General features: G+C 42.7%; 2 protein-coding genes across 2 annotated transcripts in view; both read left to right on the forward strand.

Moving 5' to 3' along the window:
* The first annotated feature begins 10,259 nt into the window (after positions 1 to 10,259).
* On the forward strand, positions 10,260 to 11,174 carry LOC134201035 (craniofacial development protein 2-like). The gene has a single exon (XM_062675101.1). It carries the CDS (start codon positions 10,260 to 10,262, stop codon positions 11,172 to 11,174), a length of 915 nt encoding a protein of 304 aa, XP_062531085.1.
* A 2,966-nt stretch (positions 11,175 to 14,140) lies between these two features.
* Positions 14,141 to 21,877, forward strand: part of LOC101737905 (elongation of very long chain fatty acids protein AAEL008004) — a 46,116-nt gene continuing 38,379 nt past the window's right edge. The window contains exon 1 of the mRNA XM_004924719.5: positions 14,141 to 14,570. Coding sequence (XP_004924776.1) covers positions 14,564 to 14,570 — 7 coding nt within the window. The 5' untranslated portion in view covers positions 14,141 to 14,563. The remainder of the gene's footprint in view (positions 14,571 to 21,877) is intronic.

Here is a 21,877-nt window from a genome sequence, read left to right on the forward strand (position 1 = left end):
TGCGTTTCGGTTTGAAGGGTGGGGCAGCCGTTGTGACTATACTGAGACCTTAGAACTATATCTCAAGGTGTGTGGCGCATTTACGTTGTAGATGTCTATGGGCTCCAGTAACCACTTAACACCCAGGTGGGCTGTGAGCTCGTCCACACATCTAAGCAAAAAAAAATAATTGAAAACTACAATTACCGGAGTAGAGTTCACCCATACTACCTGGAGCCACTGCGGTCATCCACAGTGCGTTTCCAGAGATCCTTTTTGCCACGTACCATCCGGCTATGGAATGAGCTCCCCTCCACGGTGTTTCCCGAGCGCTATGACATGTCCTTCTTCAAACGAGGCTTATGGAGAGTATTAAGCGGTAGGCAGCGGCTTGGTTCTGCCCCTGGCATTGCTGAAGTCCATGGGCGACGGTAACCACTCACCATCAGGTGGGCCGTATGCCCGTCTGCCTATAAAGGCAATAAAAAAAAAAAAAAAAATTTGGATTTAAAAAGAAAATTGAAAATTAGATAATTCGGCGCAGGGCTCTCGCATTCGTAGGCATGTGGGATGCGCCTAATAAATACCTTCCCCGTATATTACAAATTTATGGATATGGAGATTGCAGGGTCAAATCAAAGGTAAAACTTCTAAGAAGACAGTTCGTCAAGAAGTTCGAAGATGTGTATATAATATGTTGTTTGTACGCATTAGCTATTAGTACAGTTAAGTCCCACTTTTGTACCACAAACTGTTCTGGTACAAAGTAAAAGATTCTCTTTACACTGAGGAGTGGCAATACATTCCACGTTATTAAAACTGTATCACTTAGAGTACACTGTAGTACATCTGCTTATAGAGAATTAACTGGAGTTTTTTTTTGTAGTAATACAGGTTGTGATTTGTTTGAATTCTCATTAAAATTTGTTTTGTTAGTGTGAGATATCAAACCAATTCCTAAACGCATTCGATACCTGTAATTCTAAAATGTAGCTATCTCGCTCTTTACTCAACTTCCGTCTTGTCTTTTTCCTAAGTGTTCAGTTAAGTGAGTCGACTATTATCAAAGCCGGCAATGTGACTTTTGGACAATTATTGGTAAATCAGAAAAACGAATTATTGACTTTGTATTCCATTGGCAGTCACAAAACTCTTCTGAACGACATCTTAGATAAATAACAGGTTAACTATTAACCTTTATTTAATGCAGGTTTTGAACCGTATTCTTTGAAGGAGACGATTTTATTCAAATCAATCTGTATTAACATATCAATAAATTTTTTTTGTCCAAATGCACAGATTGCCACCTTTGATAATAGACGACTCAAGTGTGCGCTCCTATATTAAATAATACTTATTAATTAATTAAGTGTTTTAATCCATATGTGAAAGTTAGCTTACAACATTTGTAGTAAAACTTATGTAACACGCATTTATAAAACAAAGGTAAATTATGTGGACGAAAGAATCATCATAACCAGTTCTCAGTTTGCCGGTAAAGCTTAAGATATAATTTATGGTGTTCATTTCTGCCGTGAAGCAGTAATGCGTTTCGGTTTGAAGGGTGGGGCAGCCGTTGTAACTATACTGAGACCTTAGAACTTATATCTCAAGGTGGGTGGCGCATTTACGTCGTAGATGTCTATGGGCTCCAGTAACCACTTAACACCAGGTGGGCTGTGAGCTCGTCCACCCGACTAAGCAATAAAAAAACAAAACATTTGTCTTTCCTCAGTCTAGTTCACGAAATTAGTTTCGAATCAACAAAGATGTTTGAGAGTTGGGCGAATCTTCGTAATCGTCTGAGGACATGAATACTTCGGTCGTACCTTTATCACGAGATTGTACACTCGCCTTCAACCAGTCTGAAGTATCTAATAGAACTCAATTTTTATTAAAAACATCGAATTCAAAACCCACAAGTAGTTCATAAATGAATTATTCAAATCATGAATTTTTAAACTATTAATTATAAGAAAATTCTTTAAGATATTCTCGAGATATTTTAAATCAATTCGCATGGTACGTTTTTTGGTTTTTGCTTCGCAAAAGCGGGATGTTGACCTTGGGGCCATTAAAATATATGAGTCGACTATTATCAAAGCCGGCAATCTGACTTTTGGACAATTATTGGTATATCAGAAAAACTAATTATTGACTTTGTATTCCATTGGCAGTCACAAAACTCTTCGGAACGACATCTTAGATAAATAACAGGTTAACTATTAACCTTTATTTAATGCAGGTTTTGAACCGTATTCTTTGAAGGAGACGATTATATTCAAATCAATCTGTATTGACATATCAATAAGATTTTTTTGTCCAAATACACAGATTGCCACCTTTGATAATAGACGACTCATATACGACACGAATGATGTTTACAGGAACGTTGAAATCTGATGATAGTCTGTTAATAATGTCGTTTCAGTGCAGCAGAAAAGTAAATTTGAGAATTCAATGAAACTATTTTTGTATTTGCTTTTCAAAGCGAACGACTCTGATTAGCTAGAGACATGTGATTGAAATCTCAATTTAAAAGACTCAATTACTCTTAAAACTATTTCATATTTCGCAGTAAAAATATTCAGACAAGTGGTACCTACCCGCACGGGCTCGCAATATTCTACTAATGCGGTATGACTTTAAATATTGCAAGATTTATCAAGATTGATTATTTTAAAGAAGAGCTTTAACATAAATATCACCAGCACGTGTTATGATTGTCCCTTATTGACACTTAACGTTAGTGGCTCTTTGATGCTGGGCATCTTCAACATCTAACCCCAATGGTACCCAGACTAAGAGTACCACATGAGATGAAATACGTTATAACAGCTAGGTATTTATAATGAAAAACCATTAAATAAAAAAACCGAATATCTATACTAATATTATAAAGCTGAAGAGTTTGTTTGTTTCAACGCGCTAATCTCAGGAACTACTGGTCCGATTTGAGAAATTCTTTCAGTGTTAGATAGCTCATTTATCGAGCCTTCCTCGAGCTACAAATGGAGCACCAATAAAAAAATTTTCAAAACGGGGGCTTAAATTGCTCCTTAACGTACTATAATTCAAATGTGTTTCACTTTCTACGTAAATGAAGTGGGGGTAAAATTTTGCGTTATGCCAAAGTAACTATTCCACGCGAGCAGAGTCGCGGGCAAAAGCTAGTATTATAAATAAAAGCACACGCCAGCCGAGAAGAAAATTGAATGTGGTGTCAACGACCGCCATTCTGGCGTCCCGGGAGGGAAGAATAGTGGGTTTCATAGTCCGTGCCAATCTCCTTAACATACCTCATGCTTCAGTTGAAGCCTGTATAACAGTGAGCTATTATAGTCAGCTCGATTCCCCCAACTAAGTACAACGATTTCCTTCTGAACAATAAAATAAAGACATTCATTTCAATAGGGAATCGAATTCAGAACCCACGTTGCACCAGTCAAACTTACTAGCTAAGTTTGATTTTTTTAATAAATTGTAAAATTATCAAATCGAAAAAATTAGACTGGCAAATTCCCCGGAAAATAAATTGAAAATACGTTTTTGATATTCGTGATAAACCAGTTAAACCAGATCAAGATTTTAAAAACAATCAGTAAATCGGCTGATGTGATCATGGACTTGCCAATGCTGACTGGCAACTGGGGCCAACAGATGTGGCCAACACGTGTCCAGTTTGAAACATGAATTCGTATACATCGTATTAGCCGAAGAGAATATATAATATGATAGAAATATTAAAGACGATAGCTTTAAGAAACACAACATTAAAGATTCGTTCAGATTTTTAATTTTCCCAACTCTTTTAGGTGTAACAAGCCTTTGTTGCTATTATTTTATTAAGGAAAAAAATCGTGAATTTACTTAGAAATATTTTTGGAACGAAGTTCATTATGGCACGATGCGGTGGGTTACCCTAACCGGGAAAAAACGTCCCTAACGTAATTTCTCGCGAATCTTCTCAGTGGGTCGCGTTTCCGATCCAGTGGTAGATTAGGCGAAGCACTGCTCTTGCTAGGGCCAGTGTTAGCATCACTCCGGTTTGAGCTCCGTGAGCTCACCTACTAGTTATGGTTACGCTGAAATAGCCTCTCAAGGCTATCAGCTTAGGTAGAAAGAAAAAAGAGGACCGCTAAGCCTGTTATCCTATTAACGCACGAAAAAACATGCACATTATTATTATTTTTTTGTTAATTTTAAATTCGTTCATAATTGTGTTCACGTCTTGGAACCAAGAAATAAACTTTATTATATCCTTCAACCAGAGCATGACTGCCAGAAAAAAAAAACTAGTTTGGATTTATATAAAACGCGAACATTATTAGATTCACACTCTTTGTTTAAGTATAATATAATCACAATATTCCTAATCTAATTTATTCGTTATAAAAACGTTTAAAAAAAAACGCCTGCGAACATTTCAAATTTAGCTTTTTTTTTTTTTGTCAGGAGGAAATCACCGGACTTCCGCCCTCCACTGGGGATGGAGGGCGGGGCATGTCGGAGTTGAACCGACTAAAACCTCCTGTCGCTCAACAACCAGCATCCAAACCTCGCATGAGACAGAACTCATGAAAAGGCAAAGGGGGTAAGTGAAGCGTTTAGTGCGGAGCACATCTCTCCCATCACCCTCCCCCTCGGGACGCTGGACTGGCGGTCGTCGGCGCCACGGCCACCAGTCCTCTCGGTCGGCAGGCTATCCGAAGCCCGCCTAGATGGCGCCGGTTAGAATGGTCTACCCTCGGAATACCCCGCTGGGTCAGAACCAGCGTGGGTTGAGGATAGCCGGCCTTCCATCACCCGGACGCTCTTGCATAAAACGCGTGCAGAGCAGCTTGCACGTCGTCTTCTTAGGTCCCCTTCGCCGGTCCCCAGGCCGACATGTGAGAGAGACCCGGAACACTTAGAGGGCCAGGGCTTGGGCGAAATCCGCCTCCCTGGCCCCCGCTCGACGGCGGCGGGCCTGCGCTTCTCGCACGCGCCCCGCCGCCTCCTTCTGCGAGATGGTGCACTCGCAGAAGTCGAGCATCGCCTTCCACGACTCGTCGTCACCGAGCATTGATGCCACAACACCCGGCAACGACAAGTCGTTTCCTATTTTTGCGACAAGGACACGGCGCCACCCCTCCCATGCGGGGCAGGCGACGAGCGTGTGCTCCGCCGTGTCCAAGCCGCAACCACAATGGTGGCACTCTGCTGTCAGCTCGGCTCCGATCCGGTGCAGGAACTCACCGAAGCAACCATGCCCAGTGAGCACCTGCGTGAGCCGGAAAGTGAGGCGTCCTCTGTCACGATTCACCCAATTCACAAGAACCGGGCGAATCGCCTCGACGGTCCTACGACCAGCCGAAGGATCGGCCAGCCGCCTGGACCATGACTCCAGCACGGACCGTCGAGATTGGGCCCTCCGCGCTCTGACCACACTGGGGCTGGGACGTGCCACGCCCCGTGCACGAAGGTCAGCCCGCCACTGATAGTCAGCGGCGAGCGCCTCCGCTTCCAGAACCCAAGGCGGCGTCCCAGCCAGTACACACGCCGCCTCGAAGGAGAAGGTGCGATAGCCGCGGATGACCCTGACCGCGATGGTGCGTTGCGGCCGTTGCAGCAGCTTCGCTACCCCCACGGCCAGGGACTGGCCCCACAGGGGCGCCCCGTATAGGGCCATTGATCGCACCACCCCAGTATAGAGACGGCGCGTCACCTGGTCAGGCCCCCCAACGCTGGGAAGAAGCCGGCTTAACGCGCCGGCCACCCCCAACAGACGAGGGACCAGATTTTGAAAGTGAGCACGGAAGGTCCAACGACTGTCCAGAATGAGGCCGAGGTACTTCAACTGCACCCCGACCCCGATACGGACGCCTCCAACCACGATATGGGCATCGACAGGTGGCACTCTCCGGGGCCGGTGGAACCACATGGCCTCGGATTTACTGAGTGGCGCTCGGAGTCGAGGCCCAATCTCCTGATTTTGCCGACGACATGCGCCACCCCAGCGGTAGCAAGACGGGCAGACTCAGCAAAACTCCCCCCCCGGGCCACGACCAACGTGTCGTCTGCGTAACAGATTACGCTTAGGCCCGGGAGGAGGGCACCCCTCAGTACCCAGTCATACCCGATATTCCACAAAAGAGGGCCGAGCACCGACCCCTGTGGAACACCGCGCACGACCGGGAACCGGTGCACGATCCCACCGTGTCCGGTACACGTGACCGATCTGTCCTCCAAGTAGGAACCCACCAGCCGGCGAAGGTAGGGGGGCACTCCGTGTCGTTCCAGCGCTCCCCCTATCACGGACCAGGGCAGGGTGTTAAAAGCATTGGCGATATCGAGTGACACCGCCAAAGCCACTCCACCCCCGGAGACGGCCTCCTCTGAGAGGGCCCGCACGCGAAGGATCGCGTCTACCGTTGAGCGGCCCTCTCGGAAGCCATACTGCTCCGCCGACAGATCGGGTCCCACCCTGACCAGATGCTGGATGATACGGGACGACAGAATGCGTTCCACCAGCTTGCCCACCTCATCCAGCAACACGATGGGACGGTACCCGGCGGCAGTATCCGCCGGGCGCCCCTCCTTTCTCAACAGCACAAGTCTGCCCGTCCTCCACGATGAAGGAAACCGTCCCGACTCGAGGCAGGAGTTATAAAGCCTCAAGAGTCGGTCCCCTAGGGCACCAAGAGCCAAGGCCCAAACCCGACCATGGACGCCGTCCGGGCCGGGTGCAGTGTCCTTCGCGTCAAATTTAGCTTGCGATAAAATATATCACCCGTACGTCGACATCGTACCTACATTTTCTCGATTACGCTATACATGTTTGCATGTCTGTCACTCAAAATCTATATCTATATATTAATACGTGAAGCAAAAACTTTGTATCCCTTTTTACGAAAATTGTGCGGACAGAGAAGTATGAAATTTTCCACATTTATAGAGAATATAGAGAAGAAGTGCACAATGCTAATATTTGTTAAAAATAATGCATAAAAGATACATTAAATCAATAAAGAAAACATTACACACACTACATACCATGTATTTGACGCACACATGCATGCATACTATTTATTGTCAAACTTTTATTCTTGGCGTCTGTTGACAAATTGAGAATAGATTAAATATTGTTTGTCTTTGTTAATATTTGTTATAGTGTAGCCTTGGCAAAATTTGTGATTATAGAAGTATAAAATAGAATCATAATAGTGTACAAACTTACAATTCCAATTAATTATAGTCGAATTTCGACTACTGCGGGACCTCTAGTCTATACTAATATATAAATCTACAGTGGTTTTTACGGATGTTCCGTTATAACTACTGAACCATGCATCCGATTGACTTGAAACTTGGTATCCATGTAGAAAATACATGTACTTAATGAATAGGCTAATATTTATATGAGTGTTGGACTCTCTACACCAGTTGCGGGGGCGGTAATGATGAGAATCTTTGTGGGGCTGAGAAGTAATAATGTTAATTTTAAATGCCCAGCGAAGCGGACAGGTACAGCTAGTTATGATAGAACGAACTATGCTTTAGTCGCAAAAGTTCTATGACCTTCTTATATCCACAAGTATCTGTCGATCTGGCCTAAAATATATGACGCCTATTGTCGTCTTACTGGTGCTATGTCTTGTGAGTCCGCACGGTAGGTACTACCACCCTGCCTATTTCTGCCGTGAAACAGTAATGCGTTTCGGTTTAAAGGGCGGGGCAGCCGTTGTAACTACATTGAGACCTTAGAACTCTTATCTCAAAGTGGGTAGTGGAATTTATGCTATAGATGTCTATGGGATCAGGTAACTACTTAAGTAGTTTTGGTGAGCTGCGAGCTCGTTCACCTCTCTATGCAATAAATAAATAAAGTATACTAGTATCAAGCGATACGTCTGCCGGCGCCGGTGTTCTATTCCGTACGTAATTAAATAAGTACTTAACTCATATCTACGAATAACTTGCACGATGAAGAAATAGCATCGTGTAATAAAAATCAAAATGGCAAAAGCTGTAAAACGCGCAATTAATAAACGATAGAGACATAGATTTCTAAGCGTCGAAGAGAGTGGTGGACACCTACGTAATAAATAAATAAAAAATATACCTACAAACACAGGCACGATCTGAACAAGATGTTTTCTTTGATGTGAAGATTAAAACAAACATAAGTATCTGAACAAATATTGTTTAGCAAAATGGTGTGTATAGCTTTCTGTATATGATTCCTTTATTCAATGCCAATGTCGTTAGCTTCAGACCAAGTAATGTGGGAGTTAATATTTTTTGCTAACACATTTACGAATTTAAATTAACTCAAAACAAAATTATCTGTCGTCAGCATTTAATAGTGCTAACGTGTGTTGTGTGCACGCGTACACAGGCCGTTACCTATCTATCCTGGGGTCTGTGGTTTGCCCGCAGAATCTGCAGACTGTCAAATCCCACATACCCCGCGTGCCCCCTAGGCGAGGACACCTCGTAGGAGGTTAGGCCTCCTGTCCGAAATGAAAAGGCCGTTAACCATCCCATCTTTTTTTTATGATTGAAGTTTTACCAGTGGCCCGAAGCCTTTCCAGTTTCACCAGAACAGGTGAGCGAGCAAAGGCTCAGCCAGGAGTAGTGGGATTTGCTAACAACTGCCCGACGGCCTCCGAAGGAGACCTAACAACTCAAGAGCAGCTGCTTCACGAATGAATCTACTACCGGATCGGAATCGCGGCCCGCTGAGAAGATCCGGCGAGAAACTTAGCGGGCTGGTGCATGGGTTAGGTTGCACGTCGAACTCTTTGTCGAATTCTACGAGTACAGCTACCGGGGTCCCTAAGCTTGCTCCTAGTGTTAGATCTGAAGGCGTCATCTATCCCATATATTTCTACCGTGAAGCAGTCATACCGGTTCGAAGTAGGGATAGCCGTTTGTTTGAATTCGGAACGTCAAAAGTGTCAACGAGCGACGTCCGCTATGAAGCTTTACCCCTTTTCATTCCCAGCTGCCAAGGGCGACACATCGATATCATATTTCTTATATTCATATATCTTTAGTTTGTCACTTATGGACTAATAAAGATATCAAACTAACAAATACAGTCCACTCTTATTCATCACAACGCAACATTAAGATGTGACACCAAGTGGAAAGTGAATTCAGTCACCCATCCAAGCCATACATAAATAACTAAGCAGCCTTGCGAGAATCTTTGCCGTGACACAAAAGTCCTTAAAATAAACGAATTAAAGATTTTTATTCCGCATCGAATCTGAAAGTATCTAGTGAAGGCCTTCGCCTTAATCGACAAAGGTTGGCACGGGAAGGACTTTAATGATCGTCAAAATACATTCCATATCAATCATTAAAAAAAAACCAACTGTACATAAGCAAGTTCCGTTATTACGAAGGTGAATATCATTGCGTAAATTAAGATCTCGGAGCTTTTGTACTTAGCTTCGGGAAAGTTCTAGAAATCTGCGTTCTCTAGTGGTAAGATAGTGCTGGTAGATCACCGTCATCCTGTTTCTATCGCGATGCGGACATATGAGGTCCGGCTTAAGTTAAGGAAGTTTTATTGAATTTCGACTGAGACTAGCTCAATATGAGTTTGAATTCTATTTTATTTTATTATACTATCAATTTTTGTAAGGAATATTAGTGCGAAGACAGTAACAGCATAAAAAAAATGAAGTCGTCGTGGCCTAAAGTATAAGACGTCCGGCGCATTCGTATGAAGCGATGCACCGGTGTTCGAATCCCGCAGGCGAGTACTAATTTTTCTAATGAAATACGTACTCAACAAATGTTCACGATTGACTTCCACGGTGAAGGAATAACATCGTGTAATAAAAATCAAACCCGCAAAATTATAATTTGCGTAATCACTGGTGGTAGGACCTCTTGGGAGTCCGCACGGATAGGTACCACCAACCCGCCTATTTCCATCGTGAAGCAGTAATGCGTTTCGGTTCTGTTCGGTGGGGTAGCCGTCGTAACTATACTGAGACCTTAGAAGTTATATCTCGAGGTGCAAAAAAAAAAAAAAGAAAAAAAAAAAACGACCTCTACGACTACTGGAATTAACAGAATGCTTGAAAAATATAAACTTTGACATTATCGGTCTTTCGGAAACAAGAAAACTAGGAAACACAATCGAAGAACATGATGAGTTTATCCTCTACTACACCGGAGATACGCCCGGATTATACGGAGTAGGTTTTATTGTCAAAAAATATCTGAAAACATATATTACAAGCTTCACAGGTCTTTCAGAAATAGTAGCGCTGCTAAGGATGAATATCGATAGCTTAGAATTAAGCATAATTCAAGTTTACGCTTCAACAGAGGCCTCGAGCGACGAAGAATTGGAATTTTTCTACAGTACTGCTGACAAAGCCATACAACTCTCAGAAAAAAATTTCATAGTCTTGGGTGACTTTAACGCCAAAATAGGACAAACCAATCCCAACGAAACAGTCACTGGTAACCACGGATATGGAGATAGAAACTGTAGAGGAAACAGGCTCATCGATTTTGCACATGAGAACAATTTTGCAATTATGAACACCATTTTCAAAAAAACAAACAAACAAAGATGGACTTGGATATCACCCAACGGGAAAATAAAAAATGAAATAGACTACATTTTAACAAACTTACACAGAAACATATATGATATTCAGGTTTTAAACATCACTTACCCTCCAGATCATAGACCAATGAGAGCATCATTAAACATTGTTCCCAAAACAAAAAGTCGTAGGAAGTTCGGTCAGTGCCCCAGATTCCAACTAAAAAACGAAGAAGAAGTGGAAACCTACAAGCAGACACTAAATAGCAACTTAATAAACCTACTAGAGAACCGGAGAGATGAGGACACCGTTCAGAATTATTATGATGATATAATAAACGCAATAAACAACAGCCTGAAAAAAGCTCACGAGGTTTCATCCAACAGAAACTCAGTTAAAAACCAAGTACTATCAGCACGCACAAAGGCGTTAATTTGCAGAAGACAAGAATTACAAAGGACAAAACCGAAATCCAGAACCATGAAAAATGAACTAAAAGCACTCTACAAACTCATAAGTAAACGTATTAATCTAGACTATAAGGTGCACCGCATAAGAATCATTGAAAAACATCTAAATACTACAAATAGTGTCAAGAAAGCATACAAAGAAATCAGAACACAAAACATGGATTGAAGAATTGAAAGACAAAGTAAAAAATACCCAAAATAGAACAGAAATACTGAAAATAGCCACAGAATTTTACAAGGAGCTATATAGCGCACCGAATCAATGTACATATGAACTACCGGGCACAAATCAAGTAGAGACGAGAGCAGTCATAGACGAATCCGAAGTGGGGATTAAATCACTAAAAATAGAGAAAAGTCCAGGCCCCGACAGGATCACCAACGAAACCATAAAGCTCGGATGCGCGTATCTAGCAAAACCACTAACTCGACTATTTAATCAGATACTGAACAGCTCGTATACACCTCGTCAATGGTCAGAGTCTGATATCATCTTACTGTACAAAAAAGGAGACCCTAATAATATAAGTAATTACAGACCGATAAGCTTACTACCTTCACTATATAAACTGTTCTCCTCAATAATAGAGAAAAAAATAAAAGAAAGCACAGAGAAATACCAACCCATCGAACAGGCAGGCTTCAGAAGAGGCTTTTCAACACTGGACCACGTATGTGGTCCAGTGTTGAAATGCTGATGGAATGAGATCACTAGAAATGCTGATAGAAAAGTACCAAGAGTTCAACAGACCACTCTACATTGTCTTTATCGATTACCAAAAAGCATTTGATTCTCTGCTTCACTCATCTATATGGGAAACTCTGCTCTCTCAACAAGTACCACTAGATTACATAAAAGTCCTAAAAAATATTTACGACAACAGCACTAGCAGAGTGAAGCTGGAAACTACAGGGCCACCCATACAAATAAGAAAAGGCGTACGACAGGGAGACCCACTCTCGCCGACCATCTTCATAGCGGTGCTAGAGTCCATCATTGGCAAGTTAAACTGGGAAAGAGTTGGCATAAATATAAATGGATGTTACTTGAGCCATTTGAGATTTGCCGACGACATAGCCCTGCTATCAGAAAGTATTAACCAACTGCAAACAATGATAAACACTCTACATGAAGAAAGTCGTATAGTAGGCTTGGAGATCAATCTAACAAAAACCAATATCATGACGAACCATATCGAAAGACCGATATATCTTGAAAATTCTTCTTTAGCATATGTCGGTGCTTACATTTATCTGGGTAAGCAAGTTTCATTCAACCAACAAAATAACGAATTGGAAGTGGAGAGAAGGATCAACAACACATGGAAAAAGTTCTGGAGTCTCAAAGAAATACTCAAAAGCGATATGACCATACGAATGAAAACGAAAGTCATGAACACGTGCCTACTACCCTCATTAACATACGCCTGTCAAACATGGAAATTTACCAGAAAAGTAAAAAACAAAATTATATCCTGTCAAAGGAGCATGGAAAGAAGCATCTTGAAAATTAAGAGAATCCAAAGGATCCGCCATACGACTATAAGACAGAAAACAAAAGCCATCGACGCTCTCAGCTATTCACAAAAGCTGAAATGGCGATGGGCTGGACATATAGCGAGGCTCAGCGACAACCGCTGGACCGCAAAGACAACAATCATGGGGCGGTCCACTAGGACAGAGGAAAAGAGGTAGACCAATTACACGATGGGCAGATGACATCATAAAAGTAGCAGGTATACAATGGCCGCGAGCGGCAGAGAATAGAGAGTACTGGTCATCTCTGGAGGAGGCCTTCACCTTTCATTGAGAGGGTTCTTGCTAACATAAATAAACCCTGACTAATTTAATCAATTAAATCAATATTTAGTACTTTTCAATGTAAAAATTATTCCAAATGTTATGTATATTATTTCTTAAAATAAGAACACAATTCAATACTTCTTATCACTCATAACATGTACATAATCAAAAATCATAATCAAGATTCAATTAAAAATTATTTCGTTAATTATTTTGAATATGGGATAATAAACTTAAAAATGTGAATGATTTTGCATGCATATTAATAGTGTAATTTTTTTTTTTTGTATGAAAAGCAAGAAATAAAAGGCTTTTTTTTTTTTTAATAGACCTCTTCCCCCTCTTCCTTGCACTACCATTTCCATACAGTTCCATACATTCTTCAATGTTTTAACATAACAATAAAATTGTTTTACATAAACACGTGCCTACAGTTGTATGCTTTATGGTTTTCCGAAGGTCTAACAATTGGTCGAACGAGCTCTCGAATGTGTATTGTCAAGTTATTAGCAGAGTCCAGATGCCACCTTGAGACAGAAGCTGAAGTTTCCTCCTCCTTGCGTCAATAACCCTCAATGCTGAGGGTCGTGGCTTCATCAAGCTTTCTTAGGAAAATATACGTGGTGGGGTCCCGCGCCCTTCCATGGAAGTTCCAATGGTATTATATCTTTTTTTTATGAAAGATGGATTACTGGTGGCCCAGAGGCCTTTCTAGTTTCACCAGGACAGACGGGCGAGCGCAGGCTCAGTTAGGAGGGGTGGGATTTGCTAACAGCTGCCCGAACGCCTCCAAAGGATACTTAACAATTCAAGAGCAACAAGAGCAAGGTGAGTATTATATCATTATACTGTCCTATCCCACAAACTGGAATACACGCTTGCCTCACACTTGTGACGCACAATTAAATACACGCACTACTAATACAACCAGTGAAGAGGTCAATCTAAGAGCTTGGTTGGGATTGTTCTAGATCAACAAACACAACTCTAAGGTCTGCTCCACCATTCAAACCGAAACGCATTACTGCTTCACGGCAGAAACAGGCAGGGTGGTGATACCTACCCGTGCGGACTCACAAGAGGTCCTACCAACACTAGTAGTAGTAGTAGTAGTAATAGTGTAACTATACTGAGACCTTATTACTCATATCTCAATGCGGGAGGCGGCATTTACGTTATAGATGTCTATAGGCTCCGGTAACCACTTACAATCACTTACTCATCTACGCAATAAAAAATAAAATAAATATTTATTTTATTATTCAATTTGCCATAAGTATTATCTATGCGAAATGAACGCTTTTCCGTAGCACGAAATATTTAAAATTTAAAACGATACTTCTTAAAGCATTAGGCGCAGAGAATGAAATTAAACCTTACCGTCGTTCATAACGACAATCGTCACGGCTTATTACGGACGCGTCAACTCGATTCTTTTGCATATTGTAATGCTCCTGCAAGAAGTACGCATGTTTTTATAACGCGAAGATCGAATCGAATTATTCGATTTTGGAAATCGTAATTCGAAAGTCGATATTAAATATAATTGTTTTTTTATTATTATTAATCTAAATGAAAATATTAAAGTACTCATTAATACTAATTTAAATTACGAGCAAACGTATTGTGCGTTTATTTTTTAAATACATAATAGAGTTGTGTATGTATCTGGATTTTTTTTAAATATCCTTACAACACAGATCAGTGACTTCTTATAGTGTTAGACAGTGACTAATAGAAGAGAGATTCAAAATGAATGGTAAGTGAAAGATTATTACATTTATTGATGATAACAACCATATCCTTTGATACTGGTTTAGAATTTGATTCTTCTCTATTATATTATTTTCTTAATCCACTAAAACTTCTGCTGATCATTTTCTACCGGTTAAGTATTTTTTTACATGTAAATATGATTAAAGTAAATTTTTATAAAATTACGATTCTAAAGTTTGGCCCACCTAAACTATACGTCCACAGCGCTTTTCCAAAGTTTCCCTCTTAATTGTTTTTAAACTTGACACTGGCAATAATGGCATTGCAAGAAGCCGAAGCCGATATTAAAGAGTAGGTAAATAAATATGGATAACTGGTTAAGACTCGGTTATTTAAAACCGGCAGTAGCGGTAGGCAGCGGCTTGGCTCTGCCCCTGGGCATCGCTGACGCCCATGACGGTAACCACTTACCGTCAGGTGGGCCGTATGCTCGTCAGGCTGCGCGGGCAATAAAAAAAACCTAACATGACACTTGACTGATTTGTCCATATTTTTTCCGAGTTAAACCTAAAATAATAATAATAATAATAATAATAATAATAAGCCTTTATTGCTGTTTTACTAACTTAATACATTACTTAATAATAAATTAAATTTAAGTGCAACTTATAATCAATATCAATTATTCCGTTCGGCGTTCGGTGTGGTTTTAAAAACAGCTTGTCTCTCGACAAGACTGTTTTAAAAAAACCTAAAATAGTGGATGTTAAAACATAATGATAAAATTGTTCAATAATTTTAGGACTTTTAAAATTATTTTAAAGCTTCGGACAGCTATTTATTTTTATGAATTAAAATAGAACTACATTTTTTTTATTTCTAAGATGGGTGAAAATGCAGCCCATCTTGATTCATTCAGTGCTATGCCTCAATTTTGCTACTCTTCAAACTGAAACGCATTACTGCTTCACGGCAGAAATAGGCAAGGTGGTGGTACCAACCCGTATGAGCTCACAAAACTTCCTGCCACCTGTAATTACGCAAATTATATTTTTTGCCGGTTTGATTTTTATTACATGATGTTTTATTCCTCTACCGCAGAAGTCACTCGTGAACATTTGTACTAGTATTGTACTTTCTTCGGTTTTGGAGTGTCGCGAATGTAAATAAAACATGTTTTTTTTATATTAAAATAGAGGGAAGTTGGCACAGCATTCAAATGGCGATAAATGAGTCGACTATTATCAAAGCCGGCAATGTGACTTTTGGACAATTATTGGTAAATCAGGAAAACGAATTATTGACTTTGTATTCCATTGGCAGTCACAAAACTCTCCTGAATGACACCTTAGATAAATAACAGGTTAAGTATTAACCTTTATTTAATGCAGGTTTTGAACCGTATTCTTTGAAGGAGACGATTATATTCAAATCAATCTGTATTGACATATCAATAAAAATTTTTTGTCCAAATGCACAGATTGCCACCTTTGATAATAGACGACTCAAATAATACCTTAGTTTTCCGTGGTGACTACGAAAACTGTAAAGTATTTGAAACGCTGGAAATAATATAATGATAATAAGAAACGCGAACTTAAACTCTGAAAATAATGTATCTATATATTAATACGTGAAGGAAAAACTTTGTACTCCTTTTTTACGAAAATTGCGCGGACGAAGGAGTATGAAATTTCCCACACTTATAGAGAATATAGAGAAGAAGTGCACAATGTTAATATTTTTTTAAATTGTGCCTAAAAAATACATTAAATAAATTAAAAAAACATTACACACACTACCATGTATTTGACGCACACACGCATGCGTACATTTATTTATTGTCAAACTTTTGTTCTTGACGTCTGTGATCAAATTGAGAATAGATTAAATATTGTTTGTCTTTATTAATATTTTTCTATTTTTAGTGTAGTCTTGGCGAAATTTGTGATTATAGAATAGTCTTCGAAAATAGAATTATAATAGTGTATAAAATTTCAATCAATTATAGTCGAATTTCGACTACCGGGTGACCACTAGTAATTATAAAACTATGACAGTTCCGTGGTACACAGCAAATTGGTTTTACCTCTACTACTGACAATGCTAATCCAAAATTCTTGGTTTTTGGTAAACACCAAAAATGTAAATTAAGAATTAACTATAAATATAAGATTTTCGATTTTTAATACTTTAAGGTTTGCGCATGATTTTAAAGAGACGGAAAAAGACTGTTTTATAAACTGATAGAATACATGTTTATAAACAGTTCAACAAAGTTAAAACCGCATTTTCTTAAAATTTTTAGTTAAGCTCCTTCAATAATCCTAAAGGTGCGATATAATATTTATTTATTTTTACTTGTGATAGGGCCTCTTGTGAGTCGGGGCGGGTAGGTACCAGCACCCTGCCTATTTCTGCCGTGAAGCAGTAATGCGTTTCGGTTTGAAGGGTAGGGCAGCCGTTGTAACTATAGAGATCTTAGAACTTATATCTCAAGGTGGGTGGCGCATTTACGTAGTAGATGTCCATGGGCCCCAGTAACCACTTAACACCAGGTGGGCTGTGAGCTCGTCCACCCAACAAAGCAATAAAAAAAATTAAAAAAATACGATGCTACTATAAAAAACAGGAGGGTAACAATTGGTGGTTAGCCTTGGAAATGAGAAAACATATCTTAAAAAATCAACTGTAAATCCTCAAATATGAAATATTTGTTGTTGACGTACAAACATACACACTGGAATCAATAAAAGTTTCGTCACAATCATTTATCTCCCAATAAACGAATGTCAAGACAATAAATTGCTCAGTCAAGCATAGACATCAGAACCATAAATGTTGAAATGTTCAATTTGAACTATTAAGATTTCTTCACTGCACATATGTGTGGATGACATCATGGTATACTTGATGCTATGTGGTTGTTGGAGCTCTTAGATGCTACATCGTGAAACCAACCAGCCCTATTAAAACATAAGATAGAGGCCTCAACTCTGCTGCGTTAAAATATCATCATGGTCAAATCAATATCAGATATATACAAAAAGTAAAAAGACATTGAATCAAAATTTTCAATAAATTATACATAATAGGTAATCAAAATTTGCAAATCTCCAAAAAGTATTTTTAATACATAAACAAAATTACATTTACCCGAAAACTTCAGTAAATGCTGCAAATGTTGTATTGATAGCGTCTGTAAATGAATACTACTGTATTGATAATGACGGCCATTTTATATAATTCGTCAAAAATTAATGTGAGCATTTTGGAATTCCAAAAATAGGCTAACATAATTAGACAAATCTGCGCAATGTTGTTATTTCCACGTTTTTCTTCTGTAGGTAGGTGCCATTTCGGCATCGAGAATATAATTACTAGTATGTTATACACTATCTACTATAGTTTTTTTTTTTTTTTTTTTTTCCACAGGAGAAAATCGCCGGATCCCCACCCGCGCGGCAGGTGGGGTATGTGGGAGTTGAACCTCACTAAAAACTCCTGCCGCTCACAACCGGCGCCCTACCTCGGACCGGGCCGGAGCCCAGTCGGGGCTATTGAAACGGCGGGACAGGGTTGACGCAGAGCACATTACATCCATCCCACCGTCCCACGGACGCCGGACCGGTGGCCGCCAGCGAAACGACCACCGGTTCCCTCGTTCAGCGGGCCGAGAGCCCGCTTTGATGGCGCCGCGTTACACCTTCCCCCAGAGCGGTCGGGGGAACGCGGTCTGCCATCACCCGGCTTCCTATTGCGGGTGAGCGTGCAAGCACGCCACCCTACGTCTGGGTCTCTCCCCGCACAAAACGGGTGGGACCCCTAGCTCTTAGGGGGCCAGGTCACGGATACGACCCCGGTCCCGACCCCCTGCTCGGCGGCGGCGGGTTTCTGCGTAGTGAGGAGAGCTTTCCCTCACTCGCCCCGCCGCCTCCTTCTGCGAGATGGTGCACTCGCAGAAGTCGAGCATAGCCTTCCATGACTCATCGCTGCCAAGCATCGACGCCACGACGCCAGGCAGCGACAAGTCAGGTCCTATCTTTGCGACCAGGACACGGCGCTGCACCTCCCAAGCGGGGCAGACAGCGAGCGTATGCTCCGCCGTGTCCAGGTCGTGTCCACAATGGTGACACCTCGTCGTCGGCTCAGCCCCTATCCGGCGCAGGTACTTCCCGAAGCATCCGTGCCCGGTCAGCACCTGCACCAGACGAAAGGTGAGACGTCCTTCGCCACGATTCACCCAGTCATCAAAGACCGGGTAAACCGCCTCGACGGTCCGTAGCCCCCACGTGGGGTTGGCCAATCGCCTCGACCACGACTCGAGCACGGACCGCCGAGAATGGGCCTTCCGCGCCCTCAGCTCACTCTCGGGGACACGCGCCACGCCCCGAGCACGGAGCTCGCTGCGCCACCGATAGTCGACAGCGAGCGACTCCGCCTCCAGCTCCCATGGCGGCGTCCCCGCCAAAACACACGCCGCCTCGAAGGAGACGGTGCGATATCCGCGGATGACCCTGATGGCAACGGTGCGCTGCGGCCGGCGCAGAAACCGAGCCATAGTGGCCCGGTTGCGCGGCTCAGCCCACACAGGTGCACCGTACAGGGCCATCGATCGCACCACCCCCGCGTAGAGGCGGCGCACAACCTGATCCGGTCCCCCAATATTCGGGAGCAGCCGGCTCAAAGAACCGGCCGTCCCCATCAATCGGGGGACCAGCTCCGCAAAGTGAGCACGAAAAGCCCACCGGCTGTCCAACACGAGGCCGAGGTACTTCAACTGCACCCCGACCCCTATCCGGACGCCTCCAACCACGATGTGGGTGTCAACTGGTGGCGCCCTCCGCGGCCCGTGAAACCACAGAGCCTCGGATTTACTGAGCGCCACGTCGAGACCCAGACTCCTTATCCTTCCGACGACGAGGGCCACTCCCGCTGTGGCGAGACGGGCAGACTCCCTAAAATCATCCCCCCGGGCCACGACCAACGTGTCGTCCGCGTAACAAATAACGCGGAGACCCGGGAGGAGGGCGCCCCTCAGCACCCAGTCGTACCCGATATTCCACAAGAGGGGGCCGAGAACCGACCCCTGTGGAACACCACGCACGACCGGAAAACGATGAAGGGTCCCACCGTACCCGGTACATACGACCGACCTGGCCCCCAAATAGGACCCAACCAGCCGGCGGAGGTAGAGGGGCACTCCATGCCTCTCCAGTGCCCCCCCTATCACGGTCCAGGGCAGAGTGTTAAATGCGTTGGCGATGTCAAGAGACACCGCCAGCGCCACCCCACCCCGAGAAACGGCCTCGTCCGAGAGGGACCGCACGCGAAGAATTGCATCCACGGTCGAACGGCCCTCTCGGAAGCCGTACTGCTCCGCCGACAGGTCAGGCCCCACCCCGACCAGGTGCCCAACGATGCGGGCAGCCAGAATACGTTCCAGCAATTTTCCCGCCTCGTCCAGCAGCACGATAGGACGATACCCGGCGGCTGTATCCACCGGGCGCCCCTCCTTCCTCAACAACACAAGTCTACCCGTCCGCCAGAGCGACGGAAACCGTCCCGACTCCAAGCAGCCATTATATAGCTCAAGGAGCCGGTCCCCCAGGGCACCGAGGGCCAAGGCCAATACCGTGTCTCTCGCAGTCATCTTGACAACGGCCACCCGGAGCTCTGCCTCGGTAATACGGGGCACCTCAGCAGGAGCTTGGCCGTCGACGGTGTCAGACGGCCCGCCCATAGCGGGAGGGACAATACCCTCCCGCTCCTGCGGGAACAACGCCGAAACGATGTCCCGCAGCTGCTGGGGCTGGAGACGCTCAGTCATAGAGGGGGCCCACGGGCGCAACTTGCCGCGTACCAATTTATATGGGCTCCCCCACGGATCCGCTTCGAGCGCCTCCAAGAGTCTCTCCATGTTCTGCTCCTTGGCCCGCCTGATGGCCAGCCGCAGGGCGTCCTTCGCAGCGCGATATTCGCGGTGCAGCCGAGCTTCCTCCTCCGCGAACGCGACGGGCTCGTCGCGCCGCAGGCGGCGGCGACGGCGGTGTCTAGTGCACCGGCGGCTCGCCCGAATGGAGACCGCACGCAGTCTTGCAATTTCGGGCGACCACCAGGGCGACTGTCGCCGTCCAGAGTGCCGAGAGCCGACCCGGGGCATCGAGGCATCACATATGCGGTGCATCGCGCCCCGGAACCATTCGGCCTCGGTTTCCACATCGACAGGTTGTGGGCGCTTGGGCGCCCACGCCGCCATCTACTATAGTTTAGTTTAATGTTAGATAATTTGATGCGACAAATCCGTGATAGTTGTTAGAATTTGACAAAAACTTTGTGAGATCTATCATGTCTTTTGGTATGACTTGTTTTGTGAGATATTAATTTTATTATCAGTATTATTTCGGATGCCGTTTTACATACCTAATTTTATTACAGAATCCTGACATTCCTAGGTTTTGTTAGCTTTAAATAGATAAAATTGGTCTGGTGAAGGAAGTTGTTGAAAAATCCTCAAAAAAAAACATATTTTATTAATATATTAATGAAATTATATGACGAAGGTTAATTACATTTACACATGTAAACAATTTAGATGGATTTATACTATTTATATTTCGAATATCATCTAAATTAATCAAGATATTTTTGCACTATAAGTATTTTTGTTCTTCGCCTTTTAGTAATTAAATTTAATCTTCAGAATGAAATATTTTTTACCTACGAATTTCAATTAAGAGGAACTAATTAAATGAATAACAGATTAAACAAATTTAAATTAATAACGTTAGGCCATGTAATAAAAATTTATTCAAATGCGACGGCAAAAATAGCATAATTATTAGTGTAATAGTTTCTGCATTAGCGCTTAGTTTTCTTGCAATTTGTCATTGTCGATCTCAAGGTAAGCCTGGTTATACACGGCTACCGAAATCTATAGACAATACAACAACGTGAATAGCTTGAGGTTTATGTCTCAATTGTATTTATTGGCCGTCTCATTCTATACACATATTACTACTACACGTCAGAAATAAGTAAGACGGCACATATCGTGTGAGCTCAGAATAAATCAGCAAAACTGCCATCCAGAGACCATAAAACATTGTAAAGGTATGATAATGTAATATATATCATATATCATTATATTTATATTATAATATATTATATTTATATTATAATATAAATATAACCGTTCGTTTTGATATCGAGTAGAGGGAACTCGTTCTCGTCCCCGTCAACTGACTGCCGGAGTCCCGCAAGGCTCCGCGCTCTCCCTGTTATTATTTAGTTTGTATATCAATGATATACCCCGGTCTCCGGAGACCCATCTAGCACTCTTCGCCGATG

Source organism: Bombyx mori, chromosome 22, assembly GCF_030269925.1.
Source record: "Bombyx mori chromosome 22, ASM3026992v2".
In the NCBI taxonomy this organism is placed as follows: Eukaryota; Metazoa; Arthropoda; class Insecta; order Lepidoptera; family Bombycidae; genus Bombyx; species Bombyx mori.